Consider the following 27,142-nt stretch of genomic DNA (forward strand, 5'->3'; position numbering starts at 1 on the left):
GACATCCTTTACCACGAGGGGTCCTCGGGCAGAGATGCAGAGAATGAGCCTGCACAGCAGGTTCTGGGTGGGAGGGGACTTGGGAGCAATAGCGGGACTGCTGGCCAGGGCAGACAGTCCAGAGTGAGCTGTCTGGACTGTCACATCACACCTGGGCCAGTCCCACCATGGAGGCTCAGCCATGGCTTTTGCCTTTCCCCATTTTCTCCCTCTGCGTTCTTCCTCAATTTTCTTTCTGTTAGTGTGTTTGTGTATCCGTCAGCAAGAATCATTTTGGTTTGAATGCTGATAGTGAGACACTGTGTCCAGTTTTCTAACTGCAAGGGACTTCTTGTGCTTGGTGCACTTAAATACTTTAACACCTTTATTTTATCCTTAGGCTCACCCCGTCTTTAAGGACACAAGTTATAAGTCCCACAGGAGTTTAATTCTGAGTTATGTTATGGACCACAAAACTGTCCCACCCAGAGTGCAAGGCCTTTCTTTCCGTCCCCAGAGCATCCCATTCTTCCTCCTGTCAGTCTTAGGGGTGGACCTCCTAATGATCTGTGTATGGGCTGGATTCCACCAACAGAAGCGAGCTCCTGAGCAAGAGATGTGTGTCTTTGTTCTGTATTCCTGGCATCTAGCATGGTGCCGGCTGCACAGGGAGTGGTCAGCGAGCAGTGCCTGAGTGGCTACTTCACCCCGGAACCACTCTGCTCTCCTCCCATCTTTATCTCCTGTCTGCATTTGGTTTTCCTCAGGACCAGCATGAACGGAACCACATTGCAGGGTACTGGAAACAAGTTGGACCGATTGCTGTCGGCTCCTTCTGCCTCTTCATCTTTGACATGTGTGAGAGGTGAGCAGGTGCCCAGGGGACTCTTGAGTTGAAATACCCATGGCATGTCATTGCCCGTCTCTTTGGGAGGAATATTCCAATATGGGAATGCTGATCAAGAAGGAACCTTCGGGATGAAGGCACTGAGCGTGGTCACTTCCCCACATAAGGACAGGTTTAACTAAAGAGTTCTACAAGTTTGACAGGCTCCACTTCTCTGTGATGGTTCTTAACCTAACCGCAGCCCCAGGTCCTCCAGTTGCAAAGCTAAGAATCTGTTAAAATGGAAAGTTACCTTTTGCCTTTGTATTAATCTTGTCTTGCCTTTCTTTGTAGAGGGGTACAACTCACGAATCCCTTCTACAGTATCTGGACTACAGATGTTGGAACAGAGCTGGCCGTATCCTTCCTTGATGGGTTCAGGGTTTTATTGCTTCCCAAAGCTGCCTGGTCCCCAAGATCATTTTCTAAGGCTTAGCTGATGCTCTCCAAATGTGCTCAGCCAGAGCTTTGATCCTCAGACCCATGATAACGGTGCAATTAAGGCAAATAATGAAAAGAATTACTACTTGCCTTCAAGCCCGGGTGAGAGCAGGCAAAGCAAGGAAGTTGCAGCCGTCCCGCGGCAGAGGCATCAGAGCTGCTGGACTTCCCGCGGCCTGTCTAAATTGTCTATTGCACACCATTCACTGCAGCCTAAAGCTTGACTCGCTTTTCCCTGGAGCCACAGAGGTTCATCTCTGGGCCCTGTGGGGAGAGCAGGTTTCTCAAGTGGTCTGTGCGTGAGACTCACCGTGGCATGCTGGTGCACCACACCGCTGCTATTGGTTTCTGAGACCGAGGGGAGATAAGGCTAAGGGGATTAGTTCCAGAGGCGTTGCTGAGGCCTCTGGTTGGTTCGCATCAACTCTGTTTGAGTCATCTTCATGAAGCAGAAGTGACAGTCTTAGCTTATCCCTTTAAGGATGCTGGATTTAAATATTTTATCTTCCTGAATAATATGTTAAGCGCTCTGGGAGGAAAAAGACTTTCCTTTTGAGCAGGGAAAAAAAGGCTTGGGCTGCCCTCTTCCGTGATGGTTCATATGCTGCCCTGGGCTGGCGAATGTGCTTTGCCTGTTGAGCTTCTATTGGTTTCTTAGCATCACAGGAACTTTTTGAGCAAACAAAATTAGCAATGTCATCATTGCCTTCAAGATGAAGGAGTTGAGCTCCACTCTTCCTCCACTACCTGCTCTCTACAGCTCACCAAGGGCAACGTGCAGAATGTTAAAGCAAGTTCCACCCCTTCTTTAATTTTTTTAAGGTTTATTTATTTATTTGAAAGGCAGAGTTACAGAAAGGCAGAGAGAGAGAGGAGAGACAGAGAGAGAGAGAGAGGAGAGACACAGAGAGAAAGAGGACTTCCAGCTGCTGGTTTACTCCCCCAATGGCCACAGTGGTCAGAGTTGAGCTGATCCAAAGCAAGGAACTTCTTCTGGGTCTCTAACATGGGTGCAGGGGCCCAAGCACTTGGGACATCGTCTACTGCTTTTCCAGGCCACAGCACACAGCTGGATCAGAAGTGGAACAGCTGGGACTTGAACCAGTGCCCACGTGGACTGCCAGCACTTCAGGTGGTAGCTTTACCAGCTACATCACACTTTTTTTTTTTTTTTTTTTTTTTTGACAGGCAGAGTGGACAGTGAGAGAGAGAGACAGAGAGAAAGGTCTTCCTTTGCCTTGGTTCACCCTCCAATGGCCGCCGCGGCCAGCGCGCTGCGGCCGGCGCACTGCGCTGATCCGATGGCAGGAGCCAGGAGCCAGGTGCTTTTCCTGGTCTCCCATGGGGTGCAGGGCCCAAGCACCCGGGCCATCCTCCACTGCACTCCCGGGCCACAGCAGAGAGCTGGCCTGGAAGAGGGGCAACCGGGACAGAATCCGGCGCCCCAACCGGGACTAGAACCCGGTGTGCCGGCGCCGCAAGGCAGAGGATTAGCCTAGTGAGCCGCGGTGCCGGCCTACATCACACTTTTGTTTTATAGATAGGATGGAGGGAAGCAAAGAAATGTTGAGTTCTGCAGCATATGGCTGTATTTCTTATTCCAGGGTACTCTTGGTTATGGAAAAAGAGAAACTATATTAAATATCTTATTCAGTGAATTACACATGTTAAGAAGTACATGTGTTAAAATGTAAAAAAAGAAAAAAAATAGACAATTTGAGGGAGGGTTGTTGTAGCGGAAAGGGACTGGAGTCAAGTGCCTGCCCAGCCAGCTTATGCCACCCCAAAGCCTTGGTGAGTTCAGTCTCCCCATGGTTCTCGACTCCCTCAACCCCCACCTTCACCACACCTCCTTCTCCTCTCATTCAGTTTCACATGATTTCTTGTGGTAGCTGAAGAGTGCAAACAGCACTTTATTCCTAGTTTCACTGCAAGATCTTCATTGCCATGCCCAGGGTCCCTGCCAACTGCTGCTGCACCTGACCCCCTGAATCCCTTTGCCACACACAATTCCAGGCCATTTTAGTCTCATTCTAATAAAAACACATGGGCCAGCCCAGTGTTTTCCAAACCTGCTTATACTGGGTTTTCCAGCCGTGGAGAAACTGAACTCCATTGGAAAAAAAAAATAAACACTATGCATCGATTTAAAAAATTTCTGTACTAAAATAAACTTATCTGGATTCCATTTCCATCAATTTTTTGAAATACTCTTGTATTAGAACTCTCCCAGGGGCTGGGTATTGTGGTGTGGTAGGTGAAGCCGCCATCTGTAGTGCTGGCATCCCATATGGGTGCTGGTTCAGGACCCGTCTGTTCCACTTCCGATCCAGCTCTCTGCTGTAAGCTGGGAAAGCAGCGGAGGATGGCCCAAGTCATTGAGCCCCTGTGCCTGCATGGGAGACCCTGAGCTTCAGATCAGCCCAACTCCAGCTGTTGTATCATTTGGGGGAGTGAACCAGCAGAAGGAAGACCTCTCTCTCTCTCTCTCTCTCTCTGCCAATGCCTCTCTGTAACTCTGCCTTTCACATAAATAAATAAATAAATCTTAAAAAAAAAAACTCTTCCAGTTATTTTAATGTGGGTTTTCACCTAACCCATTGGTTACAACCAATATCCACTTTGTTAATGCTTTTCAAAAATTGATGGTGCATGCGAATCTCCTGGGGCCCTGGTTACAGAGCAGCTTCCGTCGGTCTAGGGGAGTCCTCATCTCTGCATCTCTAACAGACGAGGCAAGGTTTCTCTTACTTGGCTTAGAAAGGAAATTTGAACACTCTCCTCTGTGGTGCTGTTGCATCAGAGAACCTTGCATCTCTGGTATTAAAATGCCAGGTTTCACTATTTTAGCTCCTTGAAGATTCCCTAAATATTTGGAGGTAAAATAAATGTATCCCCAAGCAGAACTGGGCAAAGGTGCTCAAGTGCTGGCTAGCCTGTCCTTTCCTTCACTGGGCTGTCAGATGGCCTTCATCATCGTGGCTGGGATCTGCCTCTGCCTCTACTTCCTGTTTCTCTGCTTCATGGTGTTTCAGGTGTTTCGGAACATCAGTGGGAAGCAGTCCAGTCTGCCAGCCATGAGCAAAGTCCGGCGGCTACACTATGAGGTGAGCGAATCTCTTGGCTCCTTCAGGCACTGGTGCTCCAAGCTTCTAGCTTGATAGGTAAATACGCACCCTGGGGATGGAAAGATGTTACTTTCAGATACACGCTGAGAGTCTGTCGCAGGATTCCTGGGCAAAATTTGAGAATCATCTAAGTGACCTTAGAGTCTCCTGTGTTGTAAATACATTTCTGTCCTAAGGGGTGAACTTGTTCAACAGGTTCTTCAGCTTTAGGATGGAATGCAGGTGCCTACTAGATGGGCGATTGGACTGTGGCTGAATTCAGAGTTGGTTTATGGCGAGTCTTAGGGTTCCTTGGCTCAGAAACACCATTAAGACAGCTTCAGCCCACATGATCTGATTCCCAGACTCAACTAAATCTCCAGCAGGTGCTCCGATGGAGTTCAGTAATCTCTCTGTATTGGTTATGTCCCCCATTCACGAGAAACACTTAACGTCCTCGAATTTTGAATGCAGGCAATGCATTCTTGATTTTTCAAGGATCCCTTGGGTTCATGCCTAAGTGGCTGTCCTTGGAGACACGGACCTAATTCCTCTGTGAAAAGAGAAGCAGGAGCTGCCGAATGGCAGGAGTTTTCTGTGCACCGGATCCGCACACAAGAGCCCCTCGACAATAGGCATCCCTCCCTGAAACACAGGTTCCCTTCAGCCCTGCTCTCAGGAAACCGCACGCACTTTCAGAGACTTGCCTGTCTCCAGAGAGGGACTGACACATGAGAAAATGCAACCAGATCCACTTCATGTTGATTAATATGCACATTTCTTTTTGTTCACTGGAGCAGAATTTTATTACAACCGCAGAAAACTTGGATTTGGTAACTTTGAACCCTTACAGAGAAGCAGAACCAGCTTAGCAGGGAAATTAGCAGCTCCAAGACGTGTTGTGAATATAATTTCCCGGGCTCTGCTATCTCTGTTTCATGAACAATACAAACATAGGAAATGTGTGGCCCTGAGAAGTTTTTCAGCCACATTCACCTCTGCAGGCGAAATGTTATTCTGTGAAATTAATTGACTGTTATTCTTAGTGATTTGGTTTTATAGGTTTCCTTCAAATTAGCATTTCCATAGATTTGTGTACAAGATTGGTGATAACCGATAGCAATATTCAACTATTCTTTCTCCCTTTCTGAATAGGGGCTCATTTTCAGGTTCAAGTTCCTCATGCTCATCACCCTGGCCTGTGCTGCCATGACTGTCATCTTCTTCATCGTTAGTCAGGTGAGTGGACCCTGAGATGTCCAGGTGAGCATGGCCCTCTATGCTGCACAAAGAAAATTCTAAAAAGGCACCAGTGTTGTGACACAATGGGTTAAGCCACCAGCTGCAACTCCCCCATCCCATAGGAGCGCTGGTTCAAGTCCCAGCTGTTCCACTACTGATGCAGCTCCCTGCATTGCCTCTGGGAAAGCTGCTGAGGATGGCCTAAGTACTTGGACCCCTGCCACCCACGTGGAATAACCTGGATGGAGTTCCACACTCCTGGTTTTGACCTGGCCCAACCAAGGATGTTATGGGCATTGGGGATGGAATCTATCTCTCTGTCTCCCTCTCCCTCTTTCTATGTCTTTCTCTCTCTCTCTCTCCAACTCTGCCTTTCAAAGGAATAAATAAATCTTTAACAAACAGTTCTAAAGAGCTCCAGAGGAAAGAAGTGGAGAGGATCTTATTCTGGACAGCTGGTAAAGCGATTTTGTTCAGACCCCTCCAACCTGGGACAACCTTATAGGAGGTCAAAGCTGCTAAATAGATTAAAATCCTGCAGCCAAATTAAAAAACACACATTTCATTTGCTTAAGAATAAACTTCCAAGCTCTGTAGCATAGCACTAACAAGTATTAATTGTATTGAGTCCATCTCTGTCAGCCATTCTTTGTGATAATTATTTGGCCATTTAACCATGAAACATCATTAAATATTGCCTTGATAGAACCTTGTCTTTCCTCTGGGTATTTTCAAAACTCATAATGTTGCTAGACTTGGATTTCAATACAGATAATGATAATAATTTTAAATGTTGGTAATTTGCTTTGGAAAGTGGAAAGTACTGTTTAAATGTGAAATGTATCTGTTATTCATTTGAGCTCCACAGAAATCCACTGAACTAAGTGGGGTAGGAATTTTTTCCCCAGTGTGCTAAAATAGGAAATGTAATGCCTTTAGAGGTATTTCTCTTTTATATTAGCCTCCAGCTGGATGAGACTGTGGGTGGATTACATGATAGTTGCAAGGTTTAATTTTCTCATCTGTTAGATGGGTTTATCAATAGTACCACCCAGCAGGAAGTTGCTGTAGGGTCATAGGAAGTAGCACTTGCAAAGCGATTGGCAGAGTTCCTGGCACATTGTAAGTATGTGGAACTGTGCCCTTTGGAATAGCAAGAAAGCTGCATGTCATGCCCAAGTACACACATCAAGTCAGGTACCAGGGCCCAGACCTGACTCTCTTCCAGGATTTTCTCATCTTTATATTTGATCGAAATGGGAGATTTTATTTTATTATTTTTTAAAATGTACCTATTTTTATTGAAGGATAGAATTGCAGAGAGAGAAGAGACAGAAAGAGATCTTCCATCCCCTGATTCACTCCCCAAATGGCTGCACAGCCAGAACTGGGCTGAGCCAAAGCCAGGAGCCAGGAGCTCCACCAGGTCTCCCACATGAGTGGCAGGGGCCCAAGCACTTGGGCCATCTTCCACTGCTTTCCCGGGCACATAGGGACCTGGGTCAGAAACCAAGCAGCCTGGACTCCAGCTGGCAGCTTTAGCTCACCGCACCACAATGTCAGCCCCAAAATAGACAATTTTAGCGCTGTAGGTAACAGCCTGAGGACACAACTGACTCCATTCTTCTAGCAAGTTTCCCTTTCCTACAGATGCTCTCAAGCTTTTTTGTGTATGGGCACCTTTGGCAATCTGATAAAGGTGATGGGTCTCTTCTTAGAGCATTTTTATTTCTTTAAATTGGATGATGTGTCACGATTTTGTTTAATTTAAGAGGCAGACAGAGGGGCCAGCATCGTGGTACAGAGGGTTAAGTAGCACCAACCATGCCAGCATCTAATATGAGTGCTAGTTTGAGTCTTGGCTGCTCTACTTCCTATTCAACTCCCTGCTAATGCACCTGGGAAATCAGTGGAAGATGCCAAGTGCTTGCACCCATGCCACCCACTTGGGAGACCCAGACAGAGTTCCAGACTCCTAGCTTCGGCCTGGCCCAGCCCAGACTGTTGCTGCCATTTGAGGAGTGAACTAGATGATGAAAAATCTCCATCTCTCTACTCTCTCCCCTCCGCCCCCCTTCTTTCCCTGTAACTCTGCCTTTCAAAATAAATAAATAAATAAATAAATAAAATGTGTTTTAAAACAAGAGAGTGAGGCATACAAAGAGAGAGACCCCGCCCATGGTTCACTCCTCAGATGTTTGCAGTGACCAGGACTGGGCCAGGCCAAAGCTGGGAAGCAGGAATTCAGTCCCCGTCTCCCATGTGGACTTGACCGATCGCTGCTGCCTCCTGAGCATACACTGGCAGGAAGCTGGAATGAGGAGTGGAACTCAAACTCGGGCACTCTGATGTGACTCAAGCCGTATTTTAACTGCTAGGCCAAATGCCTTCCCTGAGAATGTTTCTGAATAAGTAAAATAAAGTACTTTGAGTTTCAAAAGGAAGCATGTTTGTATTTACAACCATACATGTTTATTTTGGAGAGATGCCTACACACACACCCCTCTTACGGCTGTAATAGGAAAACATGATTTTTACTGATGAGGAAAGCACGCTAGCGCTCATAGTAATACTGTAGGGGTTTGTTTTCTACATTCATAGCTGAAGGAAACACTGTGTTAGAGACTGCTAAAAATATGGATACAGCTTTTCCTACTCTAGGTCATGGGTTCCTCGCATTGAGTCCCAGGGACCCCTGAGTTCAGAGTTACTAGAGTCCTGTTTGTTTTGTCTGCTAAGAGCTGTTAGGGTGGCTGACCGCTGAAGGCAGAGTGAATGTGGAGGAAAACAGACCAGCAAACTTCCACGTCTTCATCAGTTCTGATCGCCGCATCTGCCGTGCCCGGCAACAGGGCTGGGTTTGTGTCAGACTGTTTGTTTATGAAACCTTAGAAACTTCGCCCTCCGCTCTACAGGCAGCAAAACTCTTCAAAATTCTGAATGAGTCTTTTATTCAGCCAGCTCAAGTTCAGGCTCCCATATTCGCACAGGGGTGCCTAAGGCCATGGCGAATTCCTTCTTGTGTCCAAAATACTTTCTGGTTCCTGCAGTCCCTTAGTAATGTGTCCAGTGATGTGCCAGTTACTGCAAGGCCAGGTCTGCACAGCTGAGGGCTCATGGGTGCTTCCATGAGAAGCCGACGCTGAAGGAACACGCATTCAGGGATCAAAGGCTACTCCCAAGATAAGTCCCCAGGAAGGCTGCTTCTGCTCCCGCCACGTGCTGCTGCCCCTGGAGAAAGCTGAACACATTTTCCCACACCTGCCTCTCCCCTGCAGTCTTTGCACAGAGGGCCTTCCACCTGAAGTCAAGAGCCACTGAACCTTAAGGGGGCTGCATCTCACCAGAACTTAACCTTGTACATGTTTAATTAGTGCAGTTGTTAAAGCAAGGACAGCTGTCATCCAAGGAGCATTGTTTGTGGCTTTTCTTTGCAGAAAAAGATTAATATTGCATTGTCCTAGTATTTCCTAACATGGCTCCGGCCTGTGGCTGCTTTTTAGATCTGCTGTGACAGTCAGCCTGGAGTGGATTTCAACTCTAAGGGGGTAGCAATGAGGCCTTTTGAATTCCATTAGCTGCTCACATTCCTCCTGCTGGGTTTTTTTTTTTTTTAAGGTTTATTTATAGACATCTAAGACGTTTTCCAGCCTAACTCTCTGCGTCCCAGGTACTGTATTAATACAGTCATCAGAGGATTTATTTTTTAATGTCATTTTGGAATGTCAGAGCAATGAGCTCACCTGAAAGGAAACCTATTGGGTAACTTTTTGAAATGGATCCCAGCCTTAGGTAAAAGGAATGTATTTAAACCCCCATTATACTCTCGAGCTCGCTGGGAGAGCTTGCATTTAAGCTCCATGAAATAGAATGTGAGGGGATCGTGCCAGGATATTGAAGCGCCGAGGCCAGGAATGAAAGGCCCACGGGAAGCTGTGGAATGTGGTGACCTTGAGGCTTTGTAGCTGGGGACCGAGATGCGGTCTTTTAATGCCTGCCATTTTAATGGCCTCAGTCATAGCAACCGAAAGATGGCACATCACACTGTGGGATTTCAACCCCTTCCTTCTGGTAAAGAAAGAGGTGTTCCGTGGGGAGGTGGCCACAGTGGGAAACAGAAGGGCAGTGCAGGGGGGAAGGTCACTGGGGGTTGCAAAGGAGACCCCCAGGTGCCTGACCACTCAGGTCAAGCCACATGCTGCAAACTCCCAAAGCCCCGTCCAGGCTGTGTGTGTGTGTGTGTGTGTGTGTGTGTGTGTGATTGACCAAGGAGGGTTTCCAGTAAGTAAGCCGTGTCTGGGGCTTGGAAATCTTGTTGTGAAGTGGAATGCTGGTTGTCAGGACTACTGGGTGTGAAGGGGTTTGACCTTCAGTTGGCCCCAGGGGTGAAATTGGGTGGTTTCACACAAAAGTAAATTGTTGAAATGTGAAATCAAGAAAAACAAGGACTTTTGGAACCAAGACGGCCAGCAGAAGAGGAGATGATTGGCTGGGGAAACAATAGCTGGTTAAAGCTACCTGGTTTTCTCTCTGACAGTTAGGAGGGAGAGACCGTCCCCTGCACATTGGTGTCGGGAAGAGTTGGCGCGGCTCAGGCCTGCTCTGTAGAGGCTGCTCACTGTGGTTTGTAGCCGGGGGAATGCACTCCGAGCTCAGGGTGTTTCAGGCATGAATAATTGAGAGAGGAGTGGGGAGAATACAACCAGTTCTCCAAACAGTGGAGTTAAGTGATCTACACAGCTCCTTTATGCAGCTCAACTCTGCCCACAGCAGGAAATAATACATTTGCAGATTATAAATTCAGTACGTAGGTAATTCTGCAACTGCATTCTAAACAGCCTGCCGGTGGCCCAGAGCAAACAGGAGATGGGAGCATGGATCTGCTATTTTCTCAGCCAGGCTCAGCTACTGTGTACCCCTCTCGTATGACCATCTTCCAGTGCATCTGCTGCAAGATTATATTTTGTATTTATATCTGGTTTATTATTTACGCTATGTTACTATGTCTAGGATCTGTACTGCATATATATTACTGTCTAGCTTTAAATGCACAAACCTGTGTGTTCATGCTACATAAATAATGTGTATAATGGACAATGAGGTGAATTTCCAAAGTAAATGTAATGTCACACATTAGTTGCCTTATGCTACCTTCAGAGACCCATCCTGGTTAAGACAATATCCTACCTACCCTGTGTCACACAACATTAAGACGACCTTCTTCTTGAGTTATGACCTTCTGGCTGAGCAATCTGGGGCAAGATTCTACATCTCTCTGTGCTTCCGTTTACTCACGTGTTGCATGGATGTATTACCTACTCATCCACCTCACAGAGCTGTTCATAAGACTAAATCATATCTTCCATGTAAATGCCTAGTACAGTGCCTGGCACATCATTAGCATTAATTGAATGCTAGCTGGTGATCCATGGTATTAATAACCAAAGAGTTTTAGCTTTGCCAATATCTACTTTAGATATTTATTTTAAGTGATAGAAAAGGGATGCGATAGAGAACAATGTTTAAATGAAATAACAGTTGTCACCATTAGCATCTCCTCTCACTTCTTGGTACAGTTATTATTGTTCACTATAGACTGCAGTATATTCTTTTTAGAAAAAAAAAAGTGTTTTCTTGAAGGACAGAGTTACACACAGAGAAAAGGGGACAGAGAGAGAGAGAGACAGAGACAGAGATGAAAGAGATCTTCCATCTGCCGGTTCACTCCCAAATGGCCGCAACGGCTGCTTCAAATCCAGGAGCCAGGAGCTTCATCTGGGTCTCCCACATGGGTGCAGGGGCCTAAGCCCTTGAGCCATCTTCCCCTGCTTTCCCAGATGCATTAACAGGGAGCTTGATTGGAAGTGGAGCAGTTGGGACTCGAACCAGTGCCCACATGGGATGGCAGCACTGCAAGGGGCAGCTTTACCCACAATGCCACAGCACCAGCCTCCTACTAAATACTTTTTCTTTACTTTTTTTAGTCAGGTGATTAAGAGTGGTTGTTTGTACCCCTGCTTTCTCCCTCTGTGTATTTCTTTTAAAAAATTATTTATTTATTTGAAAGTCAGAGTTACACAGAGAGAGGAGAAGCAGAGACAGAGAGAGGTCTTCCATCCAATAGTTCACTCCCCAGTTGTCCGCAACGGCTGGAGCTGTGCTGATCCAAAGCCAGGAGCCAAGAACTTCCTCCAGGTCTCCCACGTGGGTGCAAGGGCCCAAGGACTTGGGCCATCTTCTACTGCTATTCCAGACCATAGCAGAAAGCTGGATTAGAAGTGGAGCAGCCAGGTCTCAAACCGGTGCCCATATGGGAGGCCAGCACTTCAGGCCAGGGTGTTAACCCACTGCACCACAGCCCCGGCCCCTCTCTCTGTGTATTTCTACTGCATCCCTGCACATCTTCACGATCTTACCCTATTTGTTTGGCAAACATCTGTTGAGCACCATTGTATACCAGGTTGGTGTTTCCTTAGATGGGTTGGTCATACCAATCCTAGCAAGAATCAATTTTGCCAAAATTGTCAGTACTGAGTATTCCCACTTACATCCCAGGAAGTTAAGTCAGAGGGGGGAGAAATGCCTTATGCTATCTCATCCATAGCCCCCCCAGCCTCGCTTTCCTCCTAATCACATATAGAAGGGTTCTGTGTGTTGTGAGAGCAGGTACATTTATTGCTAGGGCCTATCTTAAAGATTCCTTTCTCATTCTGTTTGAAATGCACTGAAGTTCACTATCAGGTGTTCTAAGTACTACAACTTTTATAAAGTTAGGATAGTCCATACTTAAAAGTAAGAAGAGTGACATTTGGAGATGTTTCTAAGACGCCCTAAGTCGCTGGGATACTGATGCGTTGTCCTAAAATCAGTAATGATGTTGAAATCCTTCTTTGCCAAAACAAACAAACAAAGTAAAACAGAGTGAAAAACAAGAAAAACACTCACTCCTGGGCACTTCCTATAAAGTGAATTATTTTCTAAAATAAATAAGAGTTCATGGTGGTGGTTTGTTCATGAGTCACAAAAATGAACAATTATGTATCACCAGGGCCAAGTGAAAATTGCTAAGTCTAAAATTGGTGAGTCTGGTTCACTGACACTCCAGGTGTTTGAAAAGGAAACGCCTGTAACTGACACCTTCATTAGGCCCCAGGCCTCAGTGGATCCTGGGTTATACAGCGGTTCCGGGTGAGGACAGGCCCATGGTGTCATAACAGGAGGTACCATCTACCTGCTGGTTCTCACCATTAACCTTTAGTTCCAGCCTGCCGCCTTACAGTTCAGAAGTGGCTCCTAGAGATGGGTTATGTAACCCAGCCTCATTACGTTGTCACAGGAACATTTATCCAACCCTTTCCTTTATTCCCCTTTGAAATGTCCTGTGGCAAGCAGAGGTGGTCACAATCACTCCATTGATCCCAGAGCTGGTACCAGTTTTTAGTCATTCAGCTCAGCAGGTCTGCTGGCAGTTCCTGGGGTAACCCACACGCAGTTCTTGGCCCTGCCCACAAAGACGCAGTCCCCGACACAGACCAAAGCAGCAGCAGAGCGAGTGAGGCAGAGGTCCGTCCTTACCTTCATGAGGGACTTGCCTGGAGGGACCGATTATTGAGTGCGCTGTGTGCCAGGCACTTTCTAGAAATATTTGTACTTAGTTCTCCCCCATAACCCTGCAAGATCCTATTTTCCACTTCAGCAAACAAGTTCAGCATCTTCACCTGGCTTGTCTTAATTAGACCGAGTGGCATAGCCTGTAGGAGATGAAGACACAGCAGCAGACAAAACCAAACAGGGCTGAGCCTGGGGGGAGGTGGGATCAGCTGGGAAGACGGAGGTGAGAGGAGGAATCCTAATCATGGATCACTGTGGAGCTCCGGCATCCGATCTCTTTCATTTAGGGACCACTATCCACTGCTGGCTTTAGGAAGAGACTCCCCCAGGGGATACTCACATGTAGCAGAGATAACCAGCACAGACTTCGCCCTCGGCCCGCCCACTTGCTCTCTTTAGTTTATGTGGCTGTGATTCAGTGTCGTAGGGCCCCCCTCTTCTCCTGTACGTGGAAAAGGGCCTGCTTTCCGCGTTGGTTGGCTGTTCTTACGTTGGTTTTAGGTTTCTCCTCTGCTCCGACTGAATGCCACTGTCCTTTCTCCCCAGGTGACGGAAGGGCACTGGAAGTGGGGCGGCGTGACGGTCCAAGTGAACAGTGCCTTTTTCACCGGCATCTACGGGATGTGGAACCTGTACGTCTTTGCCTTGATGTTCCTGTATGCACCTTCCCATAAGAACTACGGGGACGACCAGTCCAATGGTGAGTTCCAGTCCTGGTAGCACAACATACTGCAAGGGAAGTAAGCTCTGTGTCCACAGGATTCGTGGCTTTCCCTCTCAGCAGCCAGTCACACTGGAGCTGTGAGACAGGCAGGCGGCACGTGTCAGGTCTCTCCCGGAGTCCCTCCATGGTAGCCTCTAGAATACATTGAGAAGATCACCTTCTAGTCTAAACTGTGTCTGCTTTTAGTACAAAAGTCAAATCTGCTTTCCTCGGTTTTTGGAGCACAATCGATTCCTGGAAAGCAAGCCCATGTCTCTTCTTCCACTTTGAGACATGTGGCCCTAAGGTTTCAGATGGAGGGAGACTGGGCCCTGAGAGCTGAGGATGGGCTGGGCGTCATCTCTCTCCTGCTCCTGTATCTCCTCGGGTGCTTTTCCACAGACATCAAACCAAAAGCTATTCCCCGTCCCCCGAACCATGCTGTCCTACAGTGCTGGCTCTGCTCTCTTCCTGTGCCAAGCCCACAGAGCCCTGAGACGTGGATGCTTAGTGAGTGTAATCAGGCAGTCATTCTACACATGAGGAAACCGAGGTGCAGAGAAGGCAAGAGCTTGCCTGGGGTTTCTCCACCAGCCGTGGGGGAGGGGAGTGGTCCTGCAGCCTGGGCCGGTGCTGCTAACGCGTGCCCTCTTCAGGGTAAACAGGTCTACCATCTCCTCCAGCCTCCCGCCTCCCTCTTTCTCACATTCACTCTACCTTCTCCATGTCCTTGCGGTCCTGCAGAGCTGAGATGCACTTTCTCAGGTTAGGGTCAGTGCCCTTTACTCAAGGCGGAAACCAGGAGCAGCCTATCACACTGTGTTACCTACAGCGTGTGCTCAGCATGTGTGTCCAATGAGTGCACACCCTGCCTCCACCTGGGTCTGAGGAGAGCCTGCCCATCTACTGGGCCCACCTGCCCCTACCCTTCATCATATTCCTGATCACCCCACTTAGAATCTAACAAGCCACAAAGCCAATGGACTGTTCCCCGAATCCTTTGCTAGGGGGATTTGGAACTGTTTGTGGTTGAGATTGTTATTGTGTCTGGGACCTGCCACGGGCATTTAGTAGTCAAATAACTTTGAGTTATATTGATAAACATTAATGAGATTTTACCATATGGCATCTGGATGCTGTTATTGTATTGATTTGGACTAAGGTGGCAGAAACAGCATTTCCCTAAATTATTAAATAATTTGGCCCTGGCACCCTGTTCTCAGATGGGGTGTCTTTTGGAATGAGCATCTTAAGGAACAGGCCTGAGGAATGATTCCACTTGCACTTGACACACCCCAGGGGGATGTGGTAAATGAGTTCTCTTGCACCTCCACTCTCCTCCTAGAATAGCTACTCTGAATGAATTCACACCTTAGAAATAGGGGTTCTAGGGGAGACCTCATCTTTCTCAGATGGGCCAGTGATCTTGAGAAGGGGAAAAAAGGGGAGATAATGACTTAAGATATGGAGACAGAAAGGAGTAGAGGAGGATGGCATCTATGCTCAGGGTCAAGGGTAGTGGAGTGATCTCAGCCACTCTGTCGTGTTGTACTTGCCACTTCCATCCAAGGGCATCCTGGGCCTGCAGCTCCTCTTCTGCCCTACTCTTTGACCTCATTGGAGTTAAGACTTCTCTGTATCAGGTCCATTTCTGGCCATAGTTTCTGGTTAAGAATTAGGACCCCTTGGCCAACCCTTGGTTTTCCTGACTGCTTTTCTAGAAGGCAAGCTAAGCAGGCACTCAAGTGGTTTTACGATAGCCATGGAGTGTAGGAGCATGCTGCCCCTCAATCAGCAGACCTCCACAATACAAACAGGAAGGGATTGTGGGCTGGTAGACAGGGCTGTTGATCTCACTTATGGTCATCCTGTCGGACACTGATTGAAACAAGATGGCCCTGTTGTTGAGTTAAGTAGGTGGAGTTCCTTCCTTCCTGCAAATACTACATAAAGCCATCACTGGACTTCCTGTGATGTTGAGTGCTGGTGGGTAATAGTTATTGAACTGTGTGCATTCCATAACAAACTCTCTGGGTTGTTTTTACTACATGACCATTGGCAAACTACTCAATGTACCACATCTCTCAGCTCTAAGTGTGCTCTTACAGTGCTTCAAAACTATGGAATTCTGTGGTTCGCTTTATGTTGGCAAGGAAGGAACATCAGAGCACTTTGCAGCACTTAAGTGGTACCCCAGGAGGGTGGCTCTGTCACGGGGGTTTTCAAACACTAATGACAGCATGCCCAACACCAGCAATGTCGGACAAGTGGGAGCCCAGAGCCATGGCCAACTCTGCAGAGACACGATGACCTTGATCCAGAACCCTGGGCAGATTCTGGATCCAGTCCCAGCAGGACTTCTCACGATGAAGCACACCCACCCTCCTGGGCTCAACACCTTGCAATTGAGAAGCAGGGCCTGGTCTCTTCTCCATTAGAATTTCTTGTTGAATACTGATAGGTGATTTTACAGAAAACTGGAAAAATTGTTCTCCACTGGAAGTCAGATCCCCTGAATGCTTTGCTAAGAGGTGTTTGGAAATGTTTGTGGTTGTCTGGGATTGTCATTGTGACTGGGACGTGCCACTGCCATTTAGTGTTCAGATGCTAAGGATTCCAGATGTCCTGCAATGAGCAAAATAGTCCCTTGATACAAAGAATCATCCTGGCAGGCGCTGCAGCTCACTAGGCTAATCCTCCACCTGCGGCGCCAGCACTCTGGGTTCTAGTCCCGGTTGGGGTGCCAGATTCTGTCCCGGTTGCTCCTCTTCCAGGCCAGCTCTCTGCTGTGGCCAGGGAGTGCAGTGGAGGATGGCCCAAGTGCTTGGGCCCTGCACCCCATGAGAGACAAGGATAAACACCTGGCTCCTGGCTTCGGATCAGCGCGGTGCACTGGCCACGGTGCACTGGCCGCGGCAGCCATTGGAGGGTGAACCAACGGCAAAGGAAGGCCTTTCTCTCTGTCTCTCTCTCTCACTGTCCACTCTGCCTGTCAAAAAAAAAAAAAAAAAAAAGAATCATCCTCCCTGAAGTCCTTGAAGTGCCAAGGGAGCCCCTACTGAGGGCATTCTTGAAGCAGAGGAGTGAGCAGCCTGTCTTGGGACCCCATGCTGATCGTCAATACAGAAGCCATAGGGTTTAGCAGGTTTGTGCTGGTGATGCCATCAACCAGGACTTCCAGGCCACCCCACGGTCCCTGGCAGCTCCTGTGCTCTCCAGTTTGCTGCATGGCGCTGAGACCTTGCATCTTTGGAAGGAACCCTTTACCCGTTGTGGTCGCTGATCATTTCCCTTCTCCACTCTGCTTTCCTTTTCATCTCTGTGTGTACCACCAGACAACACAACTCCAAACACCTGCCAAGATCTCAGAGCTCCTTTGAAAGACCTGCTTTGGAATATCGCATGGAAACCTAAAACTGAACCCCTAGGGGGTTCCTCTGTGTGTTTGAGTTCTCCGTGTCTCTGATGGTACCCATTCTCCTTCCCCAGCCTTCCCCTACTCCTTTTCCTTTCTGGTAGTGAGTTCTTATTTTTCAGTCAGCTTAGACTCTGCCCTCCCCCTGCTTATTTCTGAGATCCAGAATCATTGCTGTGGAAAATAAACCCTGGGTGTGGGGCGCTTCTTGCTTTTGGGAGACGGATCCTGGTGGCCTTGGGATCAAGTCCATTGCCAGGAAGTTCACCTGCAGTTCCCAACACCAAAGGGGATTTTTATTTATTTATTTTTTTACAGGCAGAGTGGACAGTGAGAGAGAGAGAGACAGAGAGAAAGGTCTTCCTTTTGCCGTTGGTTCATCCTCCAATGGCCGCCGCAGCAGGTGCGCTGCGGCCGGCGCACCGCGCTGATCTGATGGCAGGAGCCAGGTGCTTCTCCTGGTCTCCCATGGGGTGCAGGGCCCAAGCACTTGGGCCATCCTCCACTGCATTCCCTGGCCACAGCAGAGAGCTGGCCTGGAAGAGGGGCAACCGGGACAGAATCCGGCGCCCCGACCAGGACTAGAACTTGGTGTGCCGGCGCCGCAAGGTGGAGGATTAGCCTAGTGAGCCGCGGCGCCGGCCAAAGGGGATTTTTAAACAGAGAAAGAACTGTTGTGGGGGTTGTTTTGTGATGCCGGGAAGTGTCAGGAAGGAGCAGGTAGGAAGGAAATGGGAGCATTGAACAAGGGCTTTTATTTCTGCCGTTTGGTCATGGAATGGACAGAGAATAAAGCAGGCAGGAGGTTCAGCAGAGGGTCCCCTTCCGAAGAGCATTTCCTCTCATCTCTTCTGTTCCCTTTCATTGTGTGAAGCAGAAAGCGACGCTTTATGAATGAGGCGCTCAGTGTCTCAGTGCTCAGCACAGGGCCAGGTTGCAGGGGACGCCCGGAGAAGCCACCAGCCTGGCCTGGGGAGCGGGTTTCCTCACCTCCTTCGTGAAACAGGACATGGCCGCACTTCGGAGCCGGCGTGTTTTCAGCAGCTGACAGGTGCAGCCGGAGCGTAGGGCTCTGGTTTCTTCCTGTTTGGTTGCCCATGGCTGCAGTGGTGATACAAGCACACTCACCTTACGCATTATATACAGATAAAATTACACTTGGCCCTTGTCCTCAGGTTCTGTGTCTGCTGCTTCACTCAGCCTCTGATCAAAACAAATATATTTTGGCCTAGTGCTTAAAATGCCCATTAAGATGACCATGTGCCATAACAGAGGCCTGGGTTTGAGTTCTGGCTCTGCTCCCATTCCAACTTCCTGCTGATACAGTCACTGGGAGGCAGCAGATGATAGCTCAAGGAGCTGGGTCCCTTCATCCGTGTGGGGGCCCTGGATTGAATTCCCAGTTCCTGGCTTCAGCCCAGCTCAGCCCTGGCTGTTACTAGCTATCTGGAGAGTAAACCAGTAGATGACAGATCTCTTGTCTCTTTCTCTGCTTCTCGAATTTAAAAAAAAAAAAAAAAATCTATGTGTATTGAACACGTAGAGACTTTCTTTCTTGTCCATAAACAGTAAAGTGCTATACCCACTTATATGAAACTTAATTATATGAAACTTGCATTGTATTAGGCATTGTAAGTAATCCAGATGTGACTGCAAGTATATGGGAGGATGCACATGGGTTTACACAAATCCTATCTTACATAAGGGACTTGAGCACCTGTGGATTTTTGTACCCAAGGAGGTTGGAGGTGGATCCTAGAAGCTATGCCCCCAAATACCCAAGAATACAACTGCATCTTTTTAATCATTTTGCGTGTGTGTGAGTGTGTGTGTGTGTGTACATGTTAATATATAGGGTTGTTTCCCCTAATCTAGCAAAGGTACTTTAGTTCTCTGTCCTTCAAAAAGCAGTTACATTTTCTCCTCTGCTCTGCGGCCTTTTCCCTCCATTGTTCCTTTTACCTGCTACCACAGCGAGTTTGCAAATCATCGTGGATGTCTTCCCAGGCAGCCAGGGCCTGCAGCAGGCTGGTGTTAGCCTTTCCCATGGAGCCAGCCCTCCATCTCCCAGGGGCGCCTCTGTCTCCCAGGGGCACAGCAGCCACACCCTCCACCCGTGAGAACCTGGGCAGACATGCGCACATGGGCTACTTAGTTGGAGCTGCTCAAAGTCAGCCATTCCTGAGAATAGCTTTGACTTCTGTGTTCTTTGCTCTGTAAGGTTTGGGTGAAGATGTTGTAGAAAGAAATGTGAGGCATGGAATTTCTGGCTGGAAGACAGAGGCAAAGGGAACAGGAGGCCCCAGTTACCACCTGCCTCTCCCTTTTCACACGCCTTGTCTGTTTCTGCATCTGCTGGAAGCCATAGTGGCCACGTGGTGCCGCGTGGGAGTCGCTCGCCACCCTGTGAGGCCAGGTCTGGAGCCGCCTGAGGTCTCCGCCACTTGTTTCATAGGAAAGGCGGCTTTAGCCGTTGCCTCCGTACACATTTGGATTGAGTCACAAGGCTTTGCGGTGTCTTTCACTGCAGTCATCCTCTGGTTGTGGGTTGGGGAATCCACCCATGTCCAACCTGGCTTCTGTGGGCTGCCTGTGAGCACCAATAAGACGGCTCTTAAAAAAATAAAAGATTTATTTTATTTGAAAGGCACAGTTAGAGAGAGAGAGAGAGAGAGAGAGAGAAGAGAGAGAAGCGAGAGAGAGAGAGAGGAGAGAGAGAGAGGTCTTCCATCTGCTGGTTCACTCCCCAAATAATTGCAATAACTGAAGCTGGGCCAATCAGAAGTCAGGAGCCAGGAGCTTCTTCTCAGTCTCCTACATGGGGACAGGGGCCCAAGCACTTCAGCCATCTCCACCACTTTCCCAGGTGCATCAGCAGGGAGCTAGATTGGAAGTGGAGCAGCTGGAACTAGAACCGGTACCCATATGGGATGCAGGCACCACAAGGAGCAGCTTTACCTGCTGTGTCACAGTGCCGGCCCCTGGAATGGGGATATGGAACGGCTCTTAATCCCAGGACTGGACCCTGAGTCTAAAGGGAGTCTCCACAGCCCCTCCCCATTCTGCAGGGAAACCGGGCCCCGCTGCCAGCCTGGCGCCTCCCGCTCTGCGCTTTGTGGTCAGGTCCTTTGTGCCTCCTGCCCCTCCAGGGCTGCTCCTTACCAGTGACCTGCCCTTTCCTCCCGTGGTCCCTCCTGCCATCATAGTAGCACCTCAGAGTCTCATTCTTGGAAAGATCTTTCTGCTTCCTAAATTCGTTACGCTGGTCAGGCTGCTGAAAGAAATGCCACAGGCTGAGCAGCTTAAATGACAGAAATTTATTTTCTCACAAAGAAAATACAACTGAGGGACTGCTGCTGTGTTGCACTGGCAAAGCCACCGCCTGAAATACCAGCCTCCCCTCTAGGCACTGGTTTGAGTCTCGGCTGCTCCACTTCTGATCCACTCCCTGCTAATGCACATGGGAAAGCAATGGAAGATAGCCCAAGTGCTTGGGCCCTTGCACCTGTATGGGAAACCTATATGGGAAACCCGGAAGAAGCCGGCTTTGGATCAGCTCAGCTCCAGCTATTGCAGCCATTTGTAGAGTGAACCAACAGATAGAAGACCCTACACACACACACACACACACACACGAAACTACATCTGAGATCAAGGTGTCACAAGCGTTGGTTTCTTCTGAGGCCTTTCCCCTGGACTTGGTTTTGACCTCCTCCTGTGTTTTCATGGGGTCTTCCTCCACCTGCATCCTAGTCTCCTTCCCTTTCAAAGGATGCCAGTCATATTGGATGGGGAACACACCAACCTCAGTTTCACTTATTCACCTCTTTGCAGAGCTTGTCTCTACACATAGTCACATTCTGACATCCTGGGGGTTAGAATATCGAATACGAATTTTAGGTGATGGGTAAGGTACAATTCAGCGGATAACACAAAGATCTCACTCCAGGCTGTGACATTTTGTTGCGTCCCCCTCCTTTTCAGAGGTGCCACCTAGCAGTAGGAGTCTGTGGGTACTTGGGAGGTAGATGGCAAATGTCTTAATCCACGCTGGCCATAAACCAGCCCTCTGCGGTTGAAAGGCATGGAGAGATGATGAGACCAGGGTTCCAGAATCCTGTTCCACCAAAGCCATTTCCCCCATCCTGGGATGTAGCTCTTCTCTATCTGAGGGTTTGGGCCTAAACTCCAGCAGAGAGCAGCAGTGCTGGCGCGCTCAGCTAGAACTAGCCACGTAGAGCAGGGAGGAGCTGGACTTGCCTCCATCAAGCAAATCTTGGTGGGTGTTTAATGAGCACTTCCTGTATACCACATACTATACTGGGTACTTACTTTCTTTTAAAAAACAAGACAAAGAAGAGGATGTGAAGAGGAAGAGGTGGAAGAAGAGGAAGGGAATGAGGAAGGAACTGAGAAAACATACTCCCCACTATTTTATTTAACAAAGCAGTCACATTATTAACCCCCGAAGCTGTGGGGCAGGTGCCTTCCCAGGGAGCACAGCTCTCCGCATAGGGGTGATTCAGCTTCACAGATACGCAGCCTCCTTATTTCTCTTAGTTGTCTGTGAACCAGGAACTTCATTGCAAAGATCCTTATCATTTGATCTTAGCTTTGAAGGTAATTGGGAGGTTGGAGGTAGGTGTAGGCCTAGGGAAAATGCCACAAAAAAGGATAGAGTAACTTGTGTTGTGGAAAGAACACAAGTTTTGGAGATGGAAGCAGATTGGCTTGGAATCCTGGCTCTAGCGCGTGCTGCGTATGACCCTGAGGAACTCATGAACTCACAGTGTGGGTGGAGCTGTCTGCCTTCCCACCTGGGTAACGCGGTGCTCATTTGCCTTAGTGGCCGTGGGGACAAAATGAAGGCTCCCTTGACTGATATTAGAAGACTTCTATTCTTCCCCAGAACCTACAAACCAACCCCAGTGGTTTTCCTTCTTTTTCACTAAAGTGGCCCCAGACACATGATCAGCTGTCGCTGAAGTGCTATCTGTCTGAAGGAGCCGTGTAGACCTCAGTAGCGTCCTGGGATGTCAGATACGAGTGGCAGCTCCGTGCCTGGGGATGTGACACCACAGATAACCATCCACTGCCACCGTCCTTTGAGGTCCCGTCGGTGCCAGAGATGGTTCTCATTTCACAAAGATTAGCAAGAAACAGCCTTCATCTGGATGTTAATTGGCTGGGATTGATATCATACTGGGGAGAGAGATTGACTGCAAGCTGAAAAATTCCTTTTCTTTTTCTTATTCTCTTTTCTGTTTTCCCCTGGTAAGAAGCAGATCACATTTTTGGAAGGGTGTGTGTGTGTGTGTGTGTGTGTGTGTGTATGTATGTATTGCCTTAGATGGAGATTTTTAGCTTGTTTGTGCACTGAGTGGTGGGAGCCAAGAGAAGAGACTGGCAGATGGAGCAAGACCTTGGCACAAGTAGGAGTCAATGTGATTCATAGACAAACAGAGGGATCCCCACTCCTGCCGTGTGGTTTCCCACTCCTGCCAAGGCACACAGCCATTCCCTAAAGAGAAAAAGGTGATCTTCAAGGAACAGTGCAATCACACAAGAATCACAGATTCTGCTACCCAGAATCCATTGCTCCAGCTCCTCGTACAGCACAGTAGAGGAAAGAGCTCTGTGTCTACGTACTTCCAAGGAAATGCAGGGCACGCGAAGCCTCCCAACTGTGCATATGGCAAATACTCATAAATAACAGCTCTCCCGACCCACACTGCTTGTGGGAGCATCCAAAAGCAAAACCTATATGCCACATGATCATCCACACGTTCGCGAGTAAATGTAACCACCACACTGAATGTGGACATCTCATCCCACTGCAGTGCCTCTTTGAGGAGGAAATTTTTTGGAAGAGGCAGTGGATCCCACAGGTGGAGCGCCTGGGGCCTCACGACTCTGGTTTGAATGCCGCACCACTGTTGACAAACCTGGGAGTTGGGTGGGTTGTTTAGCTTCTCTGTGCATGCCTCCGCCTCGCTGACAGAGGGGAATGATGACAGCAGTGCTTGTCAAAGGAGTGACAATCAGATGCATTAACATTTTGTGCAGTGTGTAGCAGGGTCTCAGCATGCGATCAGCACTGTAATACACGTATTTGTTGACAGAGATGCCGGAGCAGCTTCGGCTGTTTGTCCGAGTGACCTGCCTGGTGGTGCACGCTGCCCAGGAACTGCTTGTTGGAGTCCCACTTTGAGGCAAATTAGCATCTCCATTTCTAGACCCGAGTAGAACTCCTTCTTAGTGTCATCAGAGGAGAGCCTCCTTAGGCAAACATAAAGCTGGGTGTCCGGGACCCTCTGCAATTCTGATGACTCCAGCCAGGCAGATCCTGAAACCACTTTGAGGTTTGGGTGGCTCACTCAGAGACGCACATTTTGGAAATGCACATCCCAAACTGGCCTTCTTTGACAAGAAGTGTGGGTCTTGTACCTCCGCTGCTTGCTTGAGGCTGGTCTGAAACGCGAAGCTAGTGACTGAGAGAATGGGCTCATCATACAAGCAGGGGCCCGCTGTGGTCCCGGGCAGTCCCTAGAGACTCTTTCCAACCTTTCTTTGCACCTGTGGTCCAGCTGGAGGTGAATCAACTGGGATGTGCTTGAGGCTGGGTGGATGCCTCTTCAGTGCCTTCTCCGTCCAAATCCTGTGGATTAGACCCTGCCCAAACAGCCCCGAGAGCCCTTAGCAATCCTCTGAGGCCGCTCGTGACCCTGCTTCTGGGACTAGGGAGTCTCTTGGGCAGAGAGCTACAGCCTCGCTTCAAGAATAGGGCAGGTCTGGCTGTGCAGGCCCTGAGAAGCGGGCTCACATCCAGAAGCCAACACTGTGTGGCACCACCATGAAGGGCGCCAGCCAAGCATCCTGCAGAGCCAGTGTGTGGAGTAACCCCCAGGGGTCCAAGCCCATCAGACTCGTTCTTAACCCTCAGGGTAGGGCCAAGACCGCTTCTGTGCTGTGGTGTGGATGCTCCATTTAAAATAGCACTTACTTATTTCATTCTGTGCTCTAAACGTGGAAAGATTTCCATCCAGGAATATCTGAGACCTGAGAATGATCATAGATGCAACTTAGCTTTTTATTTAGCAGCACTGCTGTCCCCTCATATGCACGTGTGGGTGAGCACCCCCACACACACACACACAACTGGGCAGGACTGGCTCGGATGGTTCCCACTTCCCCTTTATCAGTCGTGTGTTCTCTTACGGTCTTGTGGCATGCAGCAGACCCGAAGGGTTCAACATACAGGAATGTACCTTTTCTCTGACCATTAACAAGAGGCCACCTTGTTCCACTGAGCAGAATGCCCCTGGCCCACCAGCCAGGAGTTCAGGTACCGGCGTGGACAGGTGCTGAGTGGCAGAGAGCATGCAGGGCACACCTCCAGCGCTTATCTCCTGGAGCGTGAGAAAAGCCCCTTGTCCTCAGCGTCTTAGGGCTAGCACCCGGCCTGGGTAGCGCTTGGCTGTCTTCACACGGTGTGGTCACTCTGCAGGTCATTCGTCCAACACCCCCTCCTCGGCTGTCTTACGGGCCTGCACCTCCTACCAAGGCAGTGGCCTTTCTAACTTCCCATCTATAAAGCTGCCATAACCATAGCCATAGTACCCACCTCATTGTCCTCCCTCCCTGAGCATACTAACACCGAGAAATCCTGTTGCAGGTGACCTGGGCGTCCACAGCGGGGAGGAGCTCCAGCTCACCACCACCATCACTCACGTGCACGGCCCCACCGAGATCTACAAGCTGACCCGCAAGGAGGCTCAGGAGTAGGCTGGGACTGCCTCTCTGCGCCCCAGCCCCGCTCCCTAGAGCAGAGGGCGCGGCGGGAAGAGCTCCGTGCACAAACAGCGCCCGGCCTCCTCGCTGTGGGTTTGCGGACCAGCATCGGCGTGGACTTCGGTCAGTCTAGCTTCTGACCGTAGCTTTCGGAGGAAGATTCCCGCAGCCACGAATGCATTGTGTATGATCCCAGAAACTCTGGAATGACACCTTCTCTGTGCTCGTTGTTAACTAGTGACATAGTAACATCTGTAGCAGGTGCTTAGCAAACCTCATTTGTTGGGGGGTGTACTCCTTGGGGAAATGGTTTGGGCCCATGGGTCTATATCAGGTGGAATATTTGGCTTTTTTCTCTTGTAGATGCTAGGATAGATTTTTAACATCCTTTGAAGTCCAAAGTGGGCTGGTGTCTCTAACTCCGAGTCCACGACCACTTCTTTTTTTCTATTTATATCACCTAGTAGCCCATGGAGTTAATATTTAAGTTGTCAATAGATACGTGTCCCTATTTTTTATGGCATAGTATAGAATAACTGAATTTCATGAAAAGGTCAGTTCCACAGGGGCATTTTCTGCTTTGAAACCAAATCTGTGTATCCAATACTAACCAGTCTGCTGAATGTGGGTTTTAAAAAAAAATGTTTGCTAAACTACTCAAGTAGTTATTAAATGGCCTTTGGGCCCGAAAAGCTTTTTTTAACCTCTTGCTTCACATGTGTTTTCTTTTGATAAGATGCTTCAAACAGCCTCCCAAGGTGTAGATCCAATCATTTAAATAAACGTGTTTGTGCCCCCCACACACGTATGCACACTCTTCTCCATGCTGACTGTCAGGCTGGGAAAATAGTTTTATGAAAAACTTAAAATATTTTGCCATGAAATCGAAGTGTTCGAGGGCAGTATCTATTTCTGAAATAAGGTAACGTGTTCTGCGCTGGGTAGTTAACCTCCCTCTGCTGGCGAGGAAAGTTCTGGTGTGTGGCAACGAGGGTAGAAGCAGGTAGTGGACTTTTTTTTTTTTTTTTTTTTTTAATTTGACAGGCAGAGTTAAACAGTGAGAGGGAGAGACAGAGAGAAAGGTCTTCCTTCCGTTGGTTCACCTCTAAATGGCCGCTACAGCCGGCGCTGCGCTGATCCGAAGCCAGGAGCCAGGTGCTTCTCCTGGTCTCCCATACGGGTGCAGGACCCAAGCACTTGGGCCATCCTCCACTGCCCTCCCGGGCCACAGCAGAGAGCTGGACTGGAAGAGGAGCAACCGGGACTAGAACCCGGCACCCATATGGGGTGCCGGTGCCGCAGGTGGAAGATTAGCCAAGTGAGCCACAGTGCCGGCCCGGTAGTGGACTTTTGAAGCAGATCATGCCCTACCTTTTGCCCACTCCCTGAAATAGCTTTTTTCATTGCATTTTGATGCTGTCATGGGAGAAACAACGTGCTGTAGCAGAACGAATGTTGGGTCCCGAGCTTAGAAGGCACTGCTTCCTGTCTTTACCATTGGTCTGACCTTGTTCAAGCCATCTGGCCTGTCTGTTCCCTCACATGCAAACTGACATTCATAAATGGCTTTACAGGGTCACAGTGAGCATTAGATCAGCTCATGTATATGGAAATGCCTTCTGTGTTCTTCCTGGAGCACTAACACAATTTCATGAGTGTCTTGTTTCTCAAACACTGACACCTGGAGGTCTGTGTAACTTACTCATTTGGTGACACCCACCTCCCCATCCTTTGTTTTTCTTAATTTTGCCCAAAATCATGGTAGTCGGTGACGGTAGGGTATACTTTGATTTCGGCTGTTTTCTTTAGGCAGGCCTTTTCCTAGCCTGAAGAACACCTGGAGCGCATATGATCCTATACACTCAACATCCATGTCAATGATCAGCCACCACGGTACCAGGAATCACATGCAGCCTGAGCTTTCCCAGGTGAACTTAAAGCAGCACAAGTGTTATCCTGTCTCTCTT

General features: G+C 48.7%; 1 protein-coding gene across 1 annotated transcript in view; it reads left to right on the forward strand.

The window, feature by feature from the left end:
* WLS (Wnt ligand secretion mediator) overlaps positions 1-25,878 on the forward strand; it is a 116,707-nt gene extending 90,829 nt beyond the window's left edge. Inside the window, exons 7-12 of the mRNA XM_002715930.6 lie at positions 747-844; positions 1,160-1,223; positions 4,270-4,413; positions 5,569-5,652; positions 13,813-13,966; positions 25,060-25,878. Of these exons, the coding sequence (XP_002715976.1) occupies positions 747-844; positions 1,160-1,223; positions 4,270-4,413; positions 5,569-5,652; positions 13,813-13,966; positions 25,060-25,169 (654 nt within the window). The 3' untranslated portion in view covers positions 25,170-25,878. The remainder of the gene's footprint in view (positions 1-746; positions 845-1,159; positions 1,224-4,269; positions 4,414-5,568; positions 5,653-13,812; positions 13,967-25,059) is intronic.
* The last annotated feature ends 1,264 nt before the right edge of the window (positions 25,879-27,142 follow it).

This window comes from Oryctolagus cuniculus, chromosome 7 (assembly GCF_051225735.1).
Source record: "Oryctolagus cuniculus isolate XC-2025 breed Fujian yellow rabbit chromosome 7, ASM5122573v1, whole genome shotgun sequence".
Taxonomy (NCBI): domain Eukaryota; kingdom Metazoa; phylum Chordata; class Mammalia; order Lagomorpha; family Leporidae; genus Oryctolagus; species Oryctolagus cuniculus.